This window comes from Melanostigma gelatinosum (genome assembly GCF_949748355.1).
Source record: "Melanostigma gelatinosum genome assembly, chromosome: 14".
In the NCBI taxonomy this organism is placed as follows: domain Eukaryota; kingdom Metazoa; phylum Chordata; class Actinopteri; order Perciformes; family Zoarcidae; genus Melanostigma; species Melanostigma gelatinosum.
Window position 1 is genome coordinate 19648896 of NC_136647.1, and position 17541 is coordinate 19666436.

Sequence of the window (17541 nt, forward strand, 5' to 3'; positions counted from 1 at the left end):
CTCTCTCTGTGTCTCTCTGTCTCTCTCTCTGTGTCTCTCGCGCTCTCTCTTTCTCTCTGTCTCTCTCTCTGTGTCTGTCTCTCTGTCTCTCTGTCTCTGTCTCTCTCTCTCTCTCTCTCTCGCTCTCTCTCTCTCTCTGTCTTTATCTTGCAGGCGAGAGCGTTTGCTGACCTTGGGTGAGACAAGTAGGTTCCTGGAGAAGAAAGATGTGGCGTCACCTGCTCGACTCACCATGGCGGGACATGTTCACTGAGCAGATATTTGCCTTAACTTGAAAAGCTTGGTGATCACGAGTTTAATAGATCATTTTACACCTCTGTCGTAGGATTTGATGGACTGCCTTTGGGGATCTTTGCTGGGAACCTAGCTTGGTTCAGTGACTCTATGCAGTTTTGAGTTTCCTGTAAAAGGTGTCATCTGTTGGATATTACATGGTTACATTGGATCGAGTACATTAATAACATTAACTGGGATATTCCGTCTATTCTCCTCAGAGGGTTTCACACGAGTGGAGGTCAAGCGGTGTCAGTGTTTGGCCCTTAAAGATTCTGATTCAAGATTTTGATTCTCTCTAAGAGGTTTATTTGGATGTTAACCATGAAGAGCACGGATGGCCCTCGATCTGGTGGCCTCCGCAAGAAGAGGAAGTCAAGGTCCGTGAGGAATCGGGACAGGAGATCAAATGGGATAAAGGACGACCATGTCAAGGGCTCCGTCTTTCGCTTCTCCGACTCCGAGCGGGAGGGCGACAAGGATCCCCCCTCATCTCGCCATCGCCCCCCGCGAAGAAAGCGCAAGGAGTCTACTTCTGCTGAAGAGGACATCATCGACGGCTTCTCCATTACAGGGTTCGTGACCCTGGAGGCTCTGGAGGTGAGTAAACCAGGGAAAAGCCCCTTCAACTCTCTCCAACCGCGTGTGTGTGTGTGTGTGTGTGTGTGTGTGTGTGTGTGTGTGTGTGTGTGTGTTGCTCTTTTACATGACAATACAGTTGAGAATCTCTTAACGCTGTGTGAAGATGTTTATTATTGTGTGCCTCTCTGACTGGGCCTGCCCAGCGTTTTGGCGCCTGCCTGCATATTTGGCTGTTGTGTGAGCTGGAGTTGAACAGATGTAGCTTTAAATGTAGCGCTGCAGCCAGAGATTACTATCTGTGTCACTGAGAGGCTGTTGTTGTTGTGTGTACTGCTCTGGATTTGTTTTCAACAAGAGTTTTCCAGCAAAGCCCTACACCAGATGAGGGATGTTCGGCCATGGTTGTAGTGGATGTTGTGCCTTTGGACGCTTCAGAGTAAAAAAGCAATTTGATCTGTGTTACAACAGTTTATTCAGAGTGGGAGTAATTCATTGTGCACCAGCTAGCCATTTTCCTGGAACTGCAAACTGGGCAGAGGCTGCCTTCCAATGATATAGGTCTGAATTATGATGTCATTTTATATGGCGCAACTGCCATATCTTTCTACAATGGTAGCTAACAGACGGGTGACAAACTAAAGGAACAGTGTCTCCTGCCACATTTCCACCGCATTATACGGCTCAACTGGACTCACTCTGTTTTTGGTTTTCCATGAGCAAAAGTTGTATAGTACCTGGGACTTATTTTGGTACCACGTCAGCCCAGGTTCCTCATGAGCTGAGCTGGTACTAGAAGGTCAAGTTAAATCTCTGTGGACCAATGATAACAAGCCCAGACACGGGACATCCTGCAAAAATGCCCATTTTTGAGCAGCCAAGCTGCTGGCAATAGCACCGTCTTCATTCACTCGACCCAGATTTTACAGAGTGGCAGCTCGTAAAACTACGGCGTACTCTACGGACAGCAGCCTATGCTGTACAATTGATGAAGACATGTCTCTCTGGTTTGCTGATGGAAGGAAAGGATGAAAGTGTGGCGTTGAAGATGATGTCACAGCAGTTTCAGGCGGCGGCGCTATGGCGATCAGCTGAGAATCCCACCGAATCTATAAAGAGTGGAACACGAAATGGATGAAAGTACCTAAAGTTAGTCAAACATTAGTAAGGTGTTGGGCCGCCATGACATAGATTCTACAAGTTTGTTAGAAACATTCTTTCATCTGGTGTGTCCGGTGTGGAGAACGGAGTCCAACACATCAGTTCAAAGCTTTTGATTCACATCGTGTTCCTACTCCTCTAACCGTTCAGAGATCAGCCCCTTGCATTGGTGTGTTCTCCGCTCCTTATGTCAGGTGTTTCTTTGAAATCGTGTCCTGTCTGTATGTGTCAGTGTTGTTGATTTCACAGGAAGTATTACCAACCGTTAATTTTGCATCAAATATTTCAACAAACGTTTCATTGCGTTTAGTTTATCCTGATCTTGTTTCAGCAGGATGTGGAAACAGTTTCTGTCTTTACGAGGTCAGAGTCGGGGCTGTCCTGGGATCACACAGCCTGGCTTGCATTTTCTAATATTTGCAGTGTGATACCAATCTCATGTTGGCTGATGTGACCCATCTCAAGGATAAGTACAGTAGCACTTGTCCTCACTATGTCCCTTTGTTAGTCAGATCAACCCTTTCCACAGCTTCAGACTGCCGTGTTATGCAAATGTGCTCTTGTGCCTGCACGTCCTTCCTCTTCCTCCCAGTTTTGACCTTCTTTCTGTTGTTCCTTCCATCGGGGATTTCAGCCGGCTAAAAGAGCTGAGTGAGTGTCTAGCTGGATGACAACTTAGAAATCAAGTGACTAGCTTGTTTTCAGATAAAGATGCATTGCATTTTAATCACATTTATTTATTAACTGTTTTTGTCTTTCCACTGACTTGTAACTATTTAACTTTCTTAATCTCTACAAGCAGTTAAGTGTTATCTGTGCTTATATGAATCTATTATTCCAAAATATGAAAGCACCCCCCCTTCCTGTCAGTTTGACTGGCTCAGTATTTCAGAGCTCTCCATCAAAACATACGTTAAATGATGTTCTATCAATTTATGAATATTTAATGAATTTAAATGAAAGGGGAGATGATACCGTTGCCTTGGAAGGTCTGATTGTAACAGATTTACAGTTTGATGTACATGGTAGAACATGTGTTATTTTATTACCCTCCACAACATTGTTTCAGCCTTTTACTGTATTCAACCAAATGAAACGCAGACTAATAAATCAAAATATATTGCAGTGTCAAATTACATTAATATCAAATCACAGTGATGTAGAAGACACATCTTACAGAACAATCTTGTCGCAGAGGGGTTCACTGAATAATAAAAATTCAGGGTTTAAGTGAGAGCATGAGAAAAATAAATCATACTTGTGTGGGAGTGCAAACGTGTACACACAGGATGGCTTTTCTTCGGTTGTGACTGAACTTATTAATACAGTATCAACTCGCAGGGAAGTGAAGGGAGACGGCACAATTGTATCACTTCTTCCAGCTTTAAATAGAACAGTGTGTAGCCCTCTGTCCCAAATGTAATGCCTGGAATTAATAACAGAAGCTGATGATTCATCTTTGTGTTCACACAATCTCTGAAAGGAGGATCTGGACTGTGACCATGTCCACCAAACTCCTACCCCCATGTTGATAAGCTGTTGTAGCTCAGCACCCCCGCTGCCTTGTGCCTGCTTCAGAATTTGTGTCCAGTTTCATGTGGTTCCAAGGACCAAACTGTGCTCTCTGCTTCGTTCTTCTGGTGATTAGATCCCAGACTAACTGATTGTTTGGTCTTTAAAATGTCAGAAAATAATCCCAGTTCCCCAAATACAAAGTGACATCTTCAGATGTCTTGTTTGGTCCAATGAGCAGCCCAAAACTCAAAGATACTGACTTTACAATTAAAGCAGTAAATCCTTACTTGAGAATGAGACAATTTGAGAAATGACTGATTATCTTTTGTCGTGAATAGTTTCAGAGACATTTTATGACTCTTAACTAATCGAATGACTAATAGTTTTCACTCAGAAGAGAGCCGCATACATCCTTTGTTTATGAAACCTGGCCTCTCTTGTGGTTTCAGAGAAAGAGATGACAGTGTAGGGAAACGATAGCCTAGATTAAGATCCTGGCCCGGTAACTGCTCTCCAGTGCCCCCGAGCGGGCCACTTGACCCCCCCCCCCCCCACACACACACACACACACTGATACAAGACATATTTTACTTGGCAGCTCTCATGTGAGTGACTGTGTTCAAATCAGGACTGAGAGTTAATCAGGAAGTTGCTAATACAGAGCCAAATAAATAACATTTGCCAGGTTTAATAAAGGTTCATGGTCCAAAAGAAGTCTTTGAAAAGCTGTGCTGTTGTATGTCGCCCTGTAGTGACTGACATGACCATTTAGTGCAGAGGTTTTTAAACGGATTGTTTCAGATAGACCCACCCTGTCTGGTTTTTCAGGATTGTTGGAGAGATATCATCCTTCTCTTTAATCTTCAACTATGGATCAACCTTGTCTGAGCTTTTCTTGCATTTCACCGCCTCCATAGCTCAAATAATTGGATTTCTGTTTATCCAATATTTTTCAGTCTTCTATGGTAGGTCTGACTTTTTCTTGCTCCAACCCTTCCTTTGCAATAGTGAGCTGTGTTTACTTGTGTGTTTTTACCACACACGGGTATTCTACATTCTACATAGTGTACATATGGAACTATGCACAAGCATATCACAGCACCAGTGGCTCTTTTTCTGTCTGGGTAAAGTTAAATTCTGATGAGATCAGACCCCTGGAGGTATATGCTAGTGCTCTCCATCTGTCACCACAGTGCTGCAGCAACACTGCTCCCAGGCCTGCTTTTCATGTGCATGCTGATATCTTAGCTTTGCATTTCTCTTCTGCCGTCTCAGGGCTGGAGCTTCTGTGATGACACTCTTTAGATGCGCCATTTGCTTTTGGTAGATGTTGGACAACGTATTGCTGCCTTGATTAATGGGCTTGTTTGTTTGCGCTGCGGTTGATATTGAAAGCTTATTACTGGTCATTGGTGTTTCTTGTTTGCTCTCTATTCCGATCAGCGTCATGCACAGTCTTCACATGCATATCAAGTTTTGATGTTACAATGGGCCTCATGCAAGACACACTCATCTGAACAGAATTGTTCTTAAGTTACTGTATGAATGATTTCGGAGAACTTGCCGCATTCACCAATTTTCACGTATCTTGAATTTTTTGGTCCAACCCTGTCATAGGAGTCATGTGCAATTAGTCTCCTGTTATGCAAGTTTTTCACCAATGGATTTGTTTATTTCATTACCCCGAGGTATTATTTGGACGTTAATTATGCTAATTTACAGATCTCATTAAAGCACAGGTGGCATTCATCACGCTGGTCATTTACATAATTATCTGAAGTTAGGAACGTTGGCGAACGGGTTAAAAATATTTAAAAGAAATTCAAGATAATATTGGACCAATTATAAAGACTTATTGAGGAGAGCTCACTCACTGAGACCAAACACAGCAGCAGCTGTTCTTTTGGAGGAGTTGCTTCGGATTTTTATTGAGAGAGCAGCAACCTATTACAGGGCATGAAGAAATTACTAAATAATTGAGTGGCTTCTCCTCTAAAACTTTTGCTGTGTTCCATCCATTTCACTTGACAGGTGTTCCTAACCTCAGCGTGTCCCTACTGACTACAATTGATTGACGATGTTGCCTAAGTTAACCCTCGTGCCCATTGTTTCCCAATAGTTAGTACGGTACACACGCGTGTACCAATAAATTCCGAAAACGTCCAATCACACCCTTTTCTCTTTCAACCGTCGAAAGGCGAGACTGACTGGATAACAACACCTCATCTTCCTGCTCAGCGGGTTAACAGCAGTCTATTACATGATTGACTGCCCGTGATAATACGATGAACGGCACACAAGCAGCACTGTGTCAATTACTACAATTGCAGTCTGTTCTACTCAGATTTTTCATTTAAAGGTCTGGAAAGAAAGTCTTAATTCACAATGCCCCACAGAGCTCCTGCAGGTTTTGTTGTTTCTCTAAACAATTTCTCCCTCTAACTTAACTTAATCTGTTACACACCATAAAAAACAACTGATTCACCTAATGCACAAACAGTGTACAATACGGCACTGGGCACATACGGGTGAGGCTGAGAGCAGCCTAGTGTTGGGATAGACGTGTAGAGCTGACACAAGCAGTTTGGGGCCTGCGGTGTACGCTGGTTCTTTTTATTACTCAGAATAATAAAGGAAACCAATAAATAACAAGAATGTAATTCTCACGAGATTCATCATTACGATTTATTAGACATTTTTGAATTGAGTTCTTCTCTTTGATCCAGCTCAAGATTTGTGTCAAGATTTCTCACAACAAACGGTGAGATCATATTAGTTCTAGTCCCCCAGAGGATCATTTCTGGGGATTTTGGTTTCAGTTTTCCCAAAATTCAGCTAAAGTCACAGCTTCAGGAATGTTTGGATCATCAGCAGCAGTGTATGTAGCCATATTCTGAAACAGTCACTGAGGCTTTATCTGTTCTATTGTTGTTCTTCACTTTATTAGAGCAAGAGATACACAATTACTAAAAGTGTCGGTATCCCCTGGTAACACAGCAACTGACACAACAATCTCTCCTTTTGCAGCCCAGCTAGTGAAAAAAGGCGAGACCAGTTTTTGGCTCTTGTACGACATATTGTAGCAAGTGAGCACTGGGTTTGACATGTCATGCCTAACTGCACCAAACGGCAGACGACTAGCTGCTGACCACCAGAGAGCGAGGAGATGCATCATAAAGCGCTGTAATGCCTTTCACTGCAGGCTTTACAAAATGTCCATAACAGCGCTATGTATAAACCATGTGTTCATGAGAGCTGTGGAAACGCTCTCATCTCAGTACACCTGATGCACCACCAGGACCTTGTTGGGTCCAATCAAGGGCCTATTTCTGATTTCTGCTGTGTCCACCGGTTATTTAATTTTAGGCACCAGCTTCACACCCATCTGTCACACCCACACTGGCCATGGAGATATGATGCATTCAAGCCGGGGGCACAGTGGAGCGTCATGGTTCATGGATTAGGTTGAGTCATCGGTGCGTGTGGGAGGAGGGTGGAGGTGGTACGGACTGAGGAGTTCAACAACATGATAATAGGTTCATTGATGGTGTCAGACCTTCCGATAACAAATGGCCGCTGGCTAATTAATGGCTATTGACATTTGGAGCAAGTGGAGCAGGAGTTAAAGGACAGGTTTTCCTATCTGAAAGGATCAAGTGCAGAAGGTATGTCAACAAAGGATATTCCTCTCTTGTATGGCCACATGAAGATGATGAATTGCAGTTTAACAGTCTGGCATTTTTCCCCCTCTTGTATGCCGTTCGTGGGATGATGCTGTCGGCTTGCCAGCATTTCAAAAACAATTGATTTTCTTTGGCACGGCCCTCAGAAGTCTGCCTGGAGGAGGACTTGTAAGTGCAGGCAGAGAAGAACACATTGATTGGTACTTCATTGTATGAGGAGGCTAATCAAATGTATTGACTGCTCCTTTCCCAAAGACTCGGGGGGGAAAGTGACATTTCAAACAATTAAGACACATCGGCATCATACCAGGTTTTCTTACAGCTTTGTTCCTCAGAGAATGTCGCTTGGTGAACATGGGCACCTTCGGAGAGAGCTTGTTGTTTGTCACGATGGCTCTCCATGTGCCACGCTGCCTCGACGGATAGTTCTGTCTAGTGAATAATACCACTGTTGCAGCCTTTTAATTCATTTTCCACCTTCCCCACATATATTTATTCCAGTCCATTGGCAGTAATAGCAGCTATCCATTTGGCTGCATCTTGGAGGTGACAGAGTGATGAATAATAAGCATTAATATGCTCCGACAGCCAGTGACTGACACATTAATGAAAGAAGATGTCATTTCTTATTTCCAGATTAGTCCAGATGAGATGATGGCTCTGTTGTTTGGGATATCTACATGGATTCGAACAACTCTGACATGTATGTCTACACTAACTATTAGATACTCCTCAGATTCAGTCATCGTGGCTCTCTATGTGTGCGTCTGTTTTCGACAGTGGGGTCTGTCATTGGGACACAAACAAACCCGTGTACATTCAGTATCTCGGCCGTGTTATCGAACACTCAAGCAGCTCGTCTATTGCCGTGCTCCTTCGCTGTTGCTGCTTGTGGACATTTTTGCCACAGATGCAGATTAATTTGGAAAGCGTACTTCGTCTGCATTGCAGGGCGAAGCTCTGCTTTACAACACAGACCTTATCTTTCCTGCAGATTTGTCATTTCCCTGCCTCAGTTGGTGCTGCGACAGCGTTTCCATCTGTCATGAACATGTGTCCAGGGTGTTGGACTGCAGAGCGACCGGCCATGAGATCCAGGTGTAAATGCACCCATGACGCCTTTAAGAGCTGCGTCACCCAAAGTAGGAGGCGTTTTCCAGAAACATTCAGGCACATATAGCAGGGAATAAACATTCTCATTCAACTTCGGATCTGCTGAAGCAAAGCGAGGAAAGAAAAGAAGAAGTCATTGAGCATAGCTATGAGAGCTGTTCTTTATTTGGTCCTGTTTCCTGTCACATTTTAGCACAACTCTCATATGAAATGCAAAGTGCACAGGTTTTGATTGATGTCAGCTGGCAGGCACTCGAGTCAGGTGCTCAACACCCGACACCTCAACTCACTCGTTAGCGGGCGAAACGGACAGCGGTGCGTTTGTATGAACTCGGGCAAAACAAATGGCTCGGCAGCAAGGGGAACGAGAGGCAAAGCAGCGTCAATGTTTGGAGCTGACAGGCAAAAAGAATGAGACTGTGGGATGTTGGAGCAAGATGGAGGGATGATCAGTATAGTCCCAGTTATTTTAGCTGTACTTTTTAGCCACAGTGAGCTGTGTAGCTGTGGGATGTGCTGCAAATCTAGAGCCTGTGTTTTTACAATGCTGAATATAACCAGTCCATGTCTGAGATGGATGTGTTTTTGTTTTAAATTGTTAAAATACTACAATATGTTTCCCTGTCTGTCTTGAAGCACAGTCTGTTTACGTTGTGGTTTGCCTAAAGGTTCTTCTGAATACATTGACAGGTGGGTGGGGGTGGGGTGGGGATGTGTGTTTAGTCGTGCAATAGATGGTCAGAAAGCTGCTAATATATGTTTGTTTCCAGACAATGTTTGCGGAGACTGAGTGCTTTTTTGCAGAGATTTATGACAATACCAATGAACACACCAGTCTTTCATCAGCTTATGTGTACATTAACAGCTAATCTTTGGCTAATGGCACAGCCGGAGTGGCTGAAGAACGTTGGATTAATGGTTCCACCTCTTTAACACCCAAGTCTCCCTGACACTTATTCATGTAGCACACGGCTCCGAAACGATGACATTTTGTATCCTTATCCAAGTATTAGCACAGAGGCAAATCACATCCTCATCCTAGGATAATTAACTTGCCTCAGTTAAGAAAAATGCGTTTCCCCGGCCTGCTTGCCACCAGCTCGCTGAGCCCGGGCCCTTTTCTTTTCCATTTCGTCTTTGTTTTCATGCTGGCAGGTCCCAAAGACAGATGTGAGTGGGGGAAGAAGATAAATGTTTGCGGATGCTGATTGTAAAATGCCATCTCTGAAGTAGAGCCTTGGCCGGAGTCTCACTCTCTCGTTTGTGTGTAATGGCCCACACGATGATGCATTTGGACCGATTTTTTTTTCTTCTTCTACTTTACGAGAGACCCTTTTCATGCTCAACTGAACAGTGCATACTAATGGTGGTGCAGTTAGGATGGGCTAGTGTGTGTGTGTGGACTTATGAACGCAGCCCTGTTGGGATCTCTACCTGCAGCTTTGAACCTTTGATCCCCCGTCTCTTCTCTGATCCTGCTTTCAAACCGAGCCAACCTTCCCCTCTTCATTTCCATCTGCTTCCATTCCTGCACTCAGATAAGCTTTGCTCGAAAACTGCACAGCCTCGGTTCTTTTTTTAAAATAATTGTTTACACTAGCCTGAATGCCGGACCTTAATCCACAATCGCATGCTTCTTGCAATATTTAGAAAATTGGCATATATCATAGCAGCTAATATCAAATCGCAGCACCATGGCTATATAGCGCAGGATGCCGTTCCATCTCTTCTAGGTCAAATGATATTACAATACTCATTAAAGGCTCCATGGCTGTGTCTCAGTATGATGTTATCCACCTGCATCCACCTGTGGGACTAGCTGCTCTCGGTGCTCAGTAGGAGCTTTTATGTGGCCCCAAACTGCTTACGACGAGAGTCACTGGGGTCCATTCGATGCAGCTTTTCAGTTTCCCGTGTTATGCTCTCATTCAGCATCCGCTGTGAAAATGGTTTGATCACTTCCCAAGTGGGAGTGGAGGCAAATAGTCTTGAGTAATCGGGTTATGACTTTTCACGCTTTGAGCACCACAGTGCCATGTAGTCTCATTATAGTGGAAAGAAGGCAGACGTCTCAGAAACTAAGCAACTCACACCAAACCAATCTAGATTTACAAATCAGTGTTTTGTTTCTACGAAGCTATAATGTTATACATTCAAATGTTTAGGTCAGTTTGGTGAAGTTTGCATCCCTTCTTCAGAATCTTGACATTTGAGCCTTTACTTCATATATGTGTGTGTGTGTGTGTGTGTATATATATATATATATATTTTGTGTGTGTATATATATACACACACACACACACATACACTAAGTTCCACCTGCGGCAGCAAACGCGTAAAGCATGTTTTCCATTGCCAAATGTATATAAGTTTTGAATGAAAGGCAGTTGAGCTTATGACAACACACAGGCCTGTCTCTTTAATATCAAGCTGTACGGAAAGTCCTAAGACAACAAAGTGCACAAGTTCTCCTTATGTAAACGTTGCATATGATATTACAGGATGAACAGATGAAGTGCAGACTTTTTGTCAAGATATTTGATCCATCTACTTGTTTGCTTTGTAGTATTTAACGATTAAAGCTACAGTTATAACTTTAATAATAGTATCTTTTGTCAAATTTGCTCCATTTGTCACTATATCCTGACAGTAGTACATGAAGCATATAATCCTCTTAGTGCTCCTAATGGTGTTTGCCAGATTCCACCGCGCCTGGAGAGAAATAACCCATCAGAGCCGTGGAGCCTCACACGGCTGTGAATCACTGCTGGTGAAGTCCGATCACACCGTCTCATCAAACAGGAATTAAGACAGAGATTATTCTTCACCTCAATCGGTTCCACAAACATATTTAACCAACTTACTTACTATGGATAAATCATTTATTGTTTTGATTTTTAAATAATCTGTAATCGATCAGTGAAGTTCCTTTTTAAATGTACATGCTTAGTTTGATTTGGGAGTTTGATTTGAGCGACTAATTGCGTAGAACTGTGATCCAGTCTATCAAGTATGTGAGAGCCCTGTGTGCATGCCCGTGTGTGTTACTGTGTGTGTGTGTGTGAGAGGTTATGATAAAGAAAGATGGAACATGCAGTACATCATGGGGAGAAAGATCTGCCATTTGTGTTTGAGTGTAAGTGTGTGCAGCACAGACGGCTGCGCTCCAGAAAGCCAAATGGATCCGGAGCTCTGTACCCCAAATAAAAACAAGGCCTCGTATTGTTTTCAGTAAGTGCTGCTGATGTGCCTCCTGCTGTAGGGAAAGAGACAAGAACGCCAGATCCACAAACTACACATCTTAAGAAACAAGTCTTTGCCGAAGGAGCACTTTGCTTATGATTTCATTCCAACAAGCACAGACTTTTTTAGTGTGTAGCCCCCCCCCCCCCAAAAAAAAGAAAACATGAACAGATTTTCATTTTGTGCATTAGTTTCTTTATAACTCATAATCTGACAGCTGTTTTGTTCACTTCTGAGATGCTCCCCCTCTTTCTGTTGTTTCTATATAGCATGTGTTAAGCTTCGTTTTCTCACTTTATCATATTTTTTGACAACATTTTTGAATTCTGCGATATGTTTCCAAGCTAATCCCAGTTGCTTCAGCTGGATATGTAATATACATCCCATCCTGTTCCATAGTAATGATATACTCAGTCGAGGCTCGGGGTGCTGGAGCCTGAATTACTGTTGTTGGTGATGGGATTACATACTGCCACAGATGACACACAAGATCACAAGATATTTATTTCGTAGGGTCCACACAGCGAGCTTGTTCTGAGGACGTCGCATCATAAATACCGTTTTATGATTAGCCTTATTTTGTTGAGCTGTTTTCCAATGATCATAAAAACAATCGGGGAATGATGACAAGCGTGTAACATCGTGATCATTAAATAATGTTGATCATATGAGACGAGAGAAATGATGACTAAACATTAACACAATATCTATTCAGCTTTTTATCTGAGAGAATTTCAAAACATTTATTTATGTAAAAACATGGCATTGATAAAATGAGGAGTTGTCAGCAGTGCACATCCTGGATGATTGTTATAAACCGTGTGCTGAGAGCCTAACTGGAAATGTTTATGCTCAGCTAGATGGGCGAAATCGTAATCATGAAAATGCAGACAGCCAATTCCATGATATTTCCCGTCTGTGAGAGAGTTTGGTGAAAGCATGATAGTTTATTTTCGGTGAACCTTGGTGTGTTCCCCTGGTCTTTCTCCTGCTACACTGTCCTGTCTGAGTCTCCTCCTGCCAACCTCTCATTATGATGGGCTGTCTATATGACCGTTCGGGGCTCTGGGGCATCGCTCACCTGAACCACGTGCTCTTCCATCTGTGTGTCGTGTCTCAGTCCTCCGGCAGTGTGTTTTTCATGAAGCGTGTGCTGGAGTTTTGTAAATGGGAGCTTTGCACAGGGATAAAAGGTGCTCTTATGTAAATGCCAGCATGGTCTTTGTTTATTTAGCACATCCCAGGGTGTGCGTGAAGCATATACACACACACTCGCTCTCTAGCAAGGCAGGGTTTTAGGATGGATTTAGGTTGGCCAGCTAATAGGGTATCAGCTGTACTGTACAAGCAGTGAGTGGATGCAGCCCGTGGGCTATCCACACTCAGCAAGCAGACCCCATGATAAGGTATTATGTTTTCCACAATAGTCTGCTGTGTTTTCTCCTGTTTGTGCAGTTCCCCCGTAGTGCAAGCTGTAATAACCCAAGGCTGCCAATTACAGAGACGGAGTGTGCTACCGGTGCTTAAGCCTCTTTCGTCACATCCATCGGGTTTGAAATGCCGGTGGTGATTCAGTCGTCGGGTTGGCTAGTGAGTGACTTCCAGAAGCTACTGGATGTGTAGGCCCACGCTGTTTCATTAACCGATTCACACTTTCTGTGAAATTATGAGCGCAGTTATCCTGCTCGCTCTTCATCTTTCTGCTCTGCAGGATCGTTCCTAACTCTCTGGTCCCCTCTGGATGTCAGGAGGCAGTTCTTTTCTCCATGGTATCGACCTCTCACTCTGCCGGCATCATTGGAGAAAAATACAGAACATTGCAATTTCTTTTGTACGTTAGTGGATTCCTTCCTACGAGTCAGTTTCCTATGTATGACGAGGTGAATAGATTCAGGACTGTCAAAATATTTCGTGTTTTTGTGGTTTTACACAAACCACAAGTAGGTAACATTCAAACTATTTTTATTTTACCACACTGTTGTCAAATGTAAACATTTTTGTTTGTTTCTGTGTGTTTGAATTTGTAGATGCACAATGTTGCCCTGCTTAGCTCCCAGTCTGGCTCCGAGATGAAACAACCACCTTTCTGTGTTTCAGGCTATCACTGCTGAAGGTGTGCTTACAGAAATATCTCTATATTGTCGTCGCTGTTGTTGTTGTTATGGGAGGCAGCAAAACAATCAGCAGTGGAGAGACTCTCACAAATCAGTCCGTCAGTGCCGTCTTTTACAGACTGCAGCTTGTTTCCTCTTTGGGTAACTAAATGAAATTCTCAACTTGGGACATTTCACAACTTACAGCAAGTTACAACTTCTAGCTTCTTCCTTTATTAGGAAGCATGACTTATTTTGATACCAAACTGGCAATACAATAATCTCTAGTTTTTTCTCAGGCAGTCAGTGGACGGACAGAACGTTGATTTGTTGTTCCTCCACCACGAAAAACACACCCAGACACACCGGAGAGTCTTTCCAGTCTTTCCACACTTTCAACAGGGGACAAAGCGTCCGTTAAATGGATCAATCAATCCACTGCGTCGTTCCAACTCCAGTGTTTAACGCTATTAATCCAGGCCTGTCTTCATGCTTCAGCATCATTGGATTCATTAGACAGGCGAAGCTGTCCGCAGCCCCAAGTACATCATTTGAGTTGTTGTGTACACATCTTCACAATCTCTTGTGAAGTGGAAACTAGAGACGTCTGCTTTGCTGCTGTTCACTGTGACTCATGTTTGTACATGTTGTTCATCGGTATGTCAGAATTATTTATGAATATTTCCACGTAGGCCGCCCCGCACACTTGATATTTATGGCAGTCTTGCTTTATGTTAAATATTAGACACCTTTTAAAAAAAGCATGTGTTTAATCTGTGTCCCTGTGACTTCGTGTTCCCTGCCGAGTGGAAAGAGTTTGGTTCCTTGCCCTCGAGGCACTTGACATTAGATAAGGCAGCTGGCACAGCTCCACGTGCAGTGAAAGTGATTTACTGCTCTGCCTCTGCAGCCTGGAAAGAAAATCACAGTAGCGCACATATAGAGTACACTGTCTGCTAAATGCACCGTTGCTCATCACGTCTCCTGCGGCCTGTACATTAGAATGCAGTGTCACAGTGGAGTGCTCCTCTCTGTAAGAAATTTGAGCAAAAAACGGGGTGTTTAGTAGATATGATTATGACTAATTATGAATTATTAAACACTTTTATTATAAGTGTATTGGGAATGCATAATTAAGATAAACATAAAGTGTTGTAGGATTAGTAGCTAATAAGACATGAAGCTTCTGCCAAGTTGCAGAAGTTTAGCTTTTATACTGAAGGATTATCATAGAAGGGATTAAGTCATAACTGACAGAATTTGAATGTGTTAGCTGCCCAGGGAGAAAGAGATGTGGAGACAGGCGTTTACTGAGGTGTGTAGAGAAGTTAGCTCATTAAAAATTGAGACAGACTGAAGGGGAGGAGTCGCGAACGAATATGTGGGCGGGATATAGAAAAGAGTTTTTCTCTTCCGGTTATTTAGGGTCCTGGGGAAGACGTGTTCTCCTGGGACTGGGAAGAGTTTTTTACAAAGTGGGTTAATAGTGTAATATTTCATGAGATTAATGTACACCATTGTATAACTGTAATTGCAACAGCAGGATTAAAATCCTTTTTGACGGTAAACCAGTTTCGGTAACGTTTTTAGCGCCGTGTGACTGTAAAGCTATCAGTCCACGTGTGCTGGCCTGCTCCACTCTCATCGTGAGGAGTTTTTTCCCTCCACATCTCTGTGATGGCCCTGTTCTCAGTGCTGCACAAATGGTCTTGTAACCACAGCACTGGGAACAGGAGGGTTGGGGTGGAGGCTGGTGTGGGGGGGGGGGGGGGGGGCCTGCTGCTTGTCAACAGCCCCTCAGTGTCTGGGACGTCGTCATCCCGACTCCCACAGGGCTTAGGCTTCAGGAGACTCCTGCTGTCTGTCTCGCTGCCACTCAGCCATCTCTCCTCCTCCTGAGCTGCCTCTGGCCAAGAGGGACTCCTGTGAAATGAAGCATTGATTGCCCCTGAGCAGACGGAGAATAATACATAATGATATTGCTCCGCACCCCTCACTCTCTTTCAAAGGTTAGACAAACCAATATAGGCTGTTTGGACTATAGTAGTCCTTTTAGATTACTTTTGAAAATAACATTTTCATTCCTTGATATGTCAACTGTACGATCTTTGGTCTGTTTCAAACTTTTTCCCAGCTGGTCACCAGACACTCTGTCTGCTTATGAGCAAGTCAAAGCCAAACAATGGCTCTGTATCAGGAATGCCTGTGATTGGCTGGCTGCATCTGCAGTGCACCCTTTCTGCCGGCCCCGGGAAACTGTAGCACGCTTAACCTTAGTAGTAGTTTTAACCTCAGGCAAGCGTTGATACATATTCTACCTGACGGAGGTTTGTGAAATGGAAACTGCTACCTGTTTGCCATTATGAAAGACTAGATTTTCTGATGCAAATTGTAGGTTTTTGATTTTTCTTTTACAAATGTAATAACCTGAAGACTACACTTCTTGCCCAAGTGATCTGTTTCTTGCTTTCACTTTAGCCAATACAAAAACAATCATGGACTTATTTTAATCCACAAATTGTTACTCTATTTCCATTTGCTCGTCTGTTCATTAAAGGTGATTAACAGTTAGCTGTGGCAGGCTGCTGATTGCCAGCCAACATCTCTGTTGCTCACTTGAGAGGGGATGTAGCTCCCCGAGACATGTCTCCAAATGTGTTGATGCTCTGCACCGTGGAAAGAAAAACACCTCCAACTTCACATATGTCTGGAAATGTGAACAAAACTGTACAAATGTGCTGTACATGAAACTATTCTGACTAACCACAGCACAGCGAGATATAGAAAGTACTTCGACATCAGCCCACGTCTTTGCCACTTCATGATTTCTTCTGATCAATGGTACATACCATTTCTTTTCTCGACCTGTCCTTCCACCTTTTCACATCTTAGCCGCATTTCTGAAACTGTGTTCAAGTCACAGAACAGAGTCACAGTGCTTGGTTTGAGTAGTTTCAGCAAGTCGCAGGCTCTCTCTTCAGAAGCCTCATAGTGCAGATTCTATTGCAACATTGTCCAGACTGATGGTGCGCAAATTGTGCTTTTTTTAGTTCAATGAGTTCTGTTATGTTTGACGTCTTCAAAGCTTATTCTGCAGAATGGCAAAGGCCCTTCATACCTGCTGATTTAATGTTGTCTGTGGCTCAGGGGTAGAGCAGGTCCCCCCCCACCATTGGTGTGTGAGTGTGTGTGAATGTTATCATGTAGTGTAAAGCGCTTTGAGTCATCTGATCAAGCCCTTAAAAAATAGATATGAATTTCAACCAGATTTTCAAACTGCAAAAATTTTGTTTCTTCACTTGGAGAAAAGAAAGTGTCAGAGCATTGTTTCAGAGCGCTACGGCAACACAACACTCATGTACACTCACACACAGGTCAGTTGAGTTTAATGTGGCCCAGGACACACTCTCATACACACTGCTAAAAGGAAATGGCCATATACGGCCCAGACCACCTCCGAATGTGGTCTTAAGCGATTGTATGTCAATGCGTCCTCACTGTGTCTTGGGTGCATTCACACCTCTACTTCCAGCGGTCTACTTGTGATGAGATCACCCAGGACGCATGTTAAAGTATGAACAGGTGAATTTAATGGGGCCCAGAAAGAGCATGCAGCCTAACCGATATTTATCCTTTCACCAGACACGAGTGTCGAGAGACATCATGTAAATGTGTCAGTAATTACTTAAAAAACCTTGGGGGCCAGCACATGCACTTATGCTGTGATTCATAAATATAGAGCTCAATAAGAAACGTATTACGTGGAATAGTTTAAGGTTTTCACACTCCACAGCTCCACATCGGTAGGTGGCTGATGATTCATAGTTCCCAGTCAAGTTGAAGTCTTACTCTGTCACAGCCTCAAAGCGTTTTTAGTGTAC

The 17541-nt window shown here is 43.3% G+C and overlaps 1 protein-coding gene across 3 annotated transcripts in view; it reads left to right on the top strand.

Annotated features, from left to right (window-relative positions):
- Positions 1 to 588: 588 nt before the first annotated feature.
- The window catches only part of auts2a (activator of transcription and developmental regulator AUTS2 a), a gene marked incomplete at its 5' end in the record, with an annotated part of 301972 nt that continues 285019 nt past the window's right edge, over positions 589 to 17541 (top strand). For 2 of the 3 annotated variants that reach the window (XM_079284035.1, XM_079284034.1), the window contains one exon: positions 598 to 873. In XM_079284035.1, coding sequence (XP_079140161.1) covers positions 598 to 873 — 276 coding nt within the window. Of the gene's footprint in view, positions 874 to 17541 lie in introns of all 3 variants that reach the window. The other variant, XM_079284033.1, reaches the window with a different exon arrangement.